This window comes from Telopea speciosissima, chromosome 8 (genome assembly GCF_018873765.1).
Source record: "Telopea speciosissima isolate NSW1024214 ecotype Mountain lineage chromosome 8, Tspe_v1, whole genome shotgun sequence".
Taxonomy (NCBI): Eukaryota; Viridiplantae; Streptophyta; class Magnoliopsida; order Proteales; family Proteaceae; genus Telopea; species Telopea speciosissima.
Genome location: NC_057923.1, coordinates 15,363,388 through 15,367,441, shown reverse-complemented (window position 1 = coordinate 15,367,441; position 4,054 = coordinate 15,363,388). Strand labels below are relative to the sequence as shown.

General features: G+C 41.3%; 1 protein-coding gene across 1 annotated transcript; it reads left to right on the top strand.

Moving 5' to 3' along the window:
- Window positions 1-3,197: 3,197 nt before the first annotated feature.
- On the top strand, window positions 3,198-3,795 carry LOC122672068 (Werner Syndrome-like exonuclease). Its single transcript, XM_043869573.1, has one exon. The coding sequence runs from the start codon at window positions 3,198-3,200 to the stop codon at window positions 3,780-3,782; it is 585 nt and encodes a 194-aa protein (XP_043725508.1). The 3' UTR covers window positions 3,783-3,795.
- Window positions 3,796-4,054: the final 259 nt, after the last annotated feature.

The window sequence follows — 4,054 nt, the reverse complement described above, 5'->3', positions numbered from 1 at the left end:
CCCTAGAAATTTGAGGTGGTAGATCGAGATTCCAAAACCTTCTGGATGCAATCAGCTTCAGGTCCCACAACCAACTATAAGTGAAATAAAGCTGCTGAGATTGATAATGGCGGAAGGGGCAGATTCAGTTCAAGTTGCAAGCCTTTATCTCCCAACCAGAAAAGGATTTAGGAGTTGAAAACATAGAGTTTAGGGTTGCCAATGGAAGGATTTCCTTAGCCCAAAATCTCAGGTTGAACTGTTAAAGGAAGGTCGGAGTTCAAGTCAGAATTGACTAGTTGCAGGTATAGCTGGAAACAGAAGATAGCAGGGAAAGCTTCAGGGAGCTCAAAGAGCTAGGACGGATGTGAAGAAAAAGAAGAAACGAAGAGGGATATATGAGGGACAACGAGAGATGCGCACCACAGCTCTTGGCAGTAGGTTCAACAAACGAAGAGGGATAGATGAGGGAGAGCGACAGAGAGAGCGTGAGCGAGAGAGAGAGAGAGAGAGAGTTGCAGGCTACAGGCCTAAGGTGCAGAAAACTCACCGACCTCCGTCCCTCGAACGGTCTCCCTTCTCCTACACGAAGACCTATGGTTGCTTCTTCTCCGGCGCCGGCTACATCCTCGATTTGGGGTTTTTAGGGTTTTTCAAAGGTAAAACATGTAAAGGGCAAATGTGTAATTTACACTTGACAAGTTTCAATAGAAATGATTATAAGGCTAAAATGGATATTTTCAATTAAATACTAACAGCAAACTAACACTGTGAGGTTTCGTGGGGTGTCAACTAATTGTTTCAAACATTGGTAATCATAAGCAAAATGGCCAATCCAAGTAATTTTTCCAAACATATATTTTGAATAATAACAGATGTACATGCATCCAGCCTCACAGGAATCTCTAAGAAAGCTGACAATTATTGCAAAACCAGGTTGAGTAAGCTCGATATATGTAACTTGTCATAGGCAAGGGGATGGATCTCAATCCACCGGAGTAGTGAAAAAGAGAACATTCTGAGGGGGAATAATTGGAGATGGATCTCTATCCACCGGATCGAGTAGTAAAACAGAGAACACGGCTGCTTAGGCGGGAGCCGTGGGAGTGCCTGACGTGCCAAAGCTTTAGCTGTTAGCACATGGCTTCAACCCTAGCTGAGACATTAAGTCGAACACTAGTATGGAATTCCCATACTTGGAAAATATTATATGGGAGAAAGAACGCCTCCAGGTCATCCCTGTGCCTTGACACAGTGGTGCGTAAAATGATCTCCTCACCCCTGGTTATTTCCCAGGTTACAGGGGGTATGATGGTCATTTTACACACCCCTGTGTCAGGGTTCAAGGTTTGTATGCACTGCACGACTGGGTGTCGTTCCTTTTCCCATATTATATTTTTTACCCAAAATCATTGAGCTCTCGGGAAATATGGCTAAATGGGCAGTTGTGTAATGCATTTTTACCTTATTATTATTAGTTTCATGTAGTAGCTAATGTATTCCAAGTATTTTAACACATCCAGTTCATTGTACTAGTTGTGCATCAAACAAGTTTTCAACTGGTAACGATGATGTTCATTTAGTGTAGGAGGGAATGGAAACAATTTTGAGAAGCTTTAACAACCATCTAAGAAATGGATATATTTTTTTATGGGAAAGAGAATGCTATCTGGTCGTGTGTGGGGCGTGACCCCTCCGCCCAAACACAGGGCCGTGCAAAAGGATTATCGTGCTTTTAGGGATTTCTGTCTTTCCATGGAGGTGCGACGGTCATTTCACACAGCCATGTGGCTAGGCGTAGGGGCTAGGGGTGTCAATTCCAAGCCCAGCCAAGCCTGGCCAGATAAAGCCCAGCCCGGCCCAATTATTAAATGTGTCAGGCTTAAGCCAAACAAGTTTAATAATCGGGTGGTCCCAGTGAGGGGTCCTAGCCCGTTAGCACCCGACTAGACCGACTGATTACTAGGCCCGACTAGACCGACTGATTAAGAATAGGGGTGTAAATGAATAGCCAAAATCTGTTTTCGTATCTGTGTCCGTATCCGTTTAGCACTATTTGAATCCGTCCAAAAGCTAAACGGATGTGTATACGGATAGGCTATAGCTATCCGAAAAGCTATATTTATATGTAAACGGATAACATATCCGATCCGTATCCGTGTCTGTATCTGTTTAGCACTAACCGAATCCGTCCGAAAACTAATTGGATGCGGATGCAGATATAGCACTATCCAAGCTGAATCCGATCTGTTTACATCCCTACATAAGAAGTAGGGACAAGACCTCACGTTCTATCCGTTACAAAATATTTAAAACTCTTCTAGATGCTTTCTTGTAATAAAATCTACCACTTTAGATGTTGGTATTGTGATAATTAATTAATTATGGAGGAAGAAGGGACAAAACTCACAAAAAATATAATTATACAGAAGTATTTTTTGGTCTAGAGTATATAAGCAAATGATGCTAGGATATATAAACAAATGATGAAGCCATTTGAAGCTCCATATTGTTGTTGCTTGGTAATGGAATATTGTGAAAGACAAAAAGTAGATTTCTTAACTAAGGTCCCAAAATTGTTAATTTGGTGGCTTGAAGCAAGGGGATTAAAGCCAGGTTAAGGCTTGGTTAAGAGTCATATAAGCCCACAGCCTGGTTAAGGCTCGATTCTAATACTCGATTATAGCCCGAGACCGATCGATCCCGATCAGAAAACCCCCATGTATTTCTTAAGCAAATGATCACATTCTATGCTTAACATTGGGTGAAAATAGTAGAGGGGCTCTCATAAACCCAAACCCAAATTTAAAGTTTAAACCGGCCATTCTAGGGTAGTGGAATAGTGTTGTCAAGGTATTGGACTGGGAGAAGGGAATCGATGAGTCACAATTTGGACTTGGAGTACAGGATTCATCACCCTTCTGATCTCAAAGATTGAAAACTAAATTTATGGCAACAGAAAAAATTGGAAATTGAAAGAGAAACTAACACCTTTCATAATTTACAAGGTAAATTAATCTCGGTAACAAACTCAAAATTTGACCACTTTAAATTCAGTTGGAGGGGAAGAAAGAGAGGGAGAGTAGAATTTAGACTAGTAGACGAAGCCGAAATCTCTATATATAAGTGCCTCTCAAGTTTACAAATGTATTCTCAGCTTAATTAAACATCCAAAACTAAAATTCTCATATTTTCCTAGTAGTAGTGTTGTCCCAAAGATGGCTTCTTACAGTGTAGAAGTTGGAGGTGGTGTTAAGGTTCAAACCACAGTAGTCAAGACTGCTTCAATGGTGGACACTTTTGTTGGGGAACTGAAGAATCTCTGTGCAGGCAACACAAAGCCTATCATTGGGCTGGATCTGGAGTGGAATTCCAACTCGGCAGACCCAAAGGTTGCAATTCTGCAGCTTTGCGTAGGCACTAGATGCCTTATTATACAGCTGCGTTACCTTAATGTTGTCCCTGCATCTCTGAAGAACTTAATATCTGATCCTGCTGTCTCTTTTGTTGGTGTTGGAGTCACTGAAGATGTTGCTAAGCTCCTCAAGGATTATGGGATTGAATGTAAGAATGCTATTGAGTTGGGCCCACTTGCTGCTAGGGTTTATGGGAAGACGACTGAGTATGCAAAGAAAGGGTTAGCTGATTTGGCCCTTGAAGTTGTAGGGTTTCATATGGAGAAGCACCCAAATGTGAGTTGCTCCAACTGGGACAATGAGACTCTCACTAATGAACAGATCAAATATGCAACTATTGATGCATATGCTTCCTACCTCATTGGGAAGAAGCTCTTGATTGGATGAAGATGATATATTGTGTCTCATCATCTACTCCTTATCTTATCTGCTAATAAGTTTAGTACTACTACTCTACTCTTGTTTTCTCTGTGTCTCTTCTGTTAGCTGAGGGAGGGTTTCTGTTCTCTCTTCCTTTGGTTGGTTCTGTAAGTGGTTTATGATGGGTTTATTAATGAATTTGCATTTTGGCTACTGAAAGTGGTTGTACCCCTATGACTTCTTTTTCTTAATTGAAGAGTGTTCTCATAAGTCTCACAATCAAAAGCAAATCAGGTTAG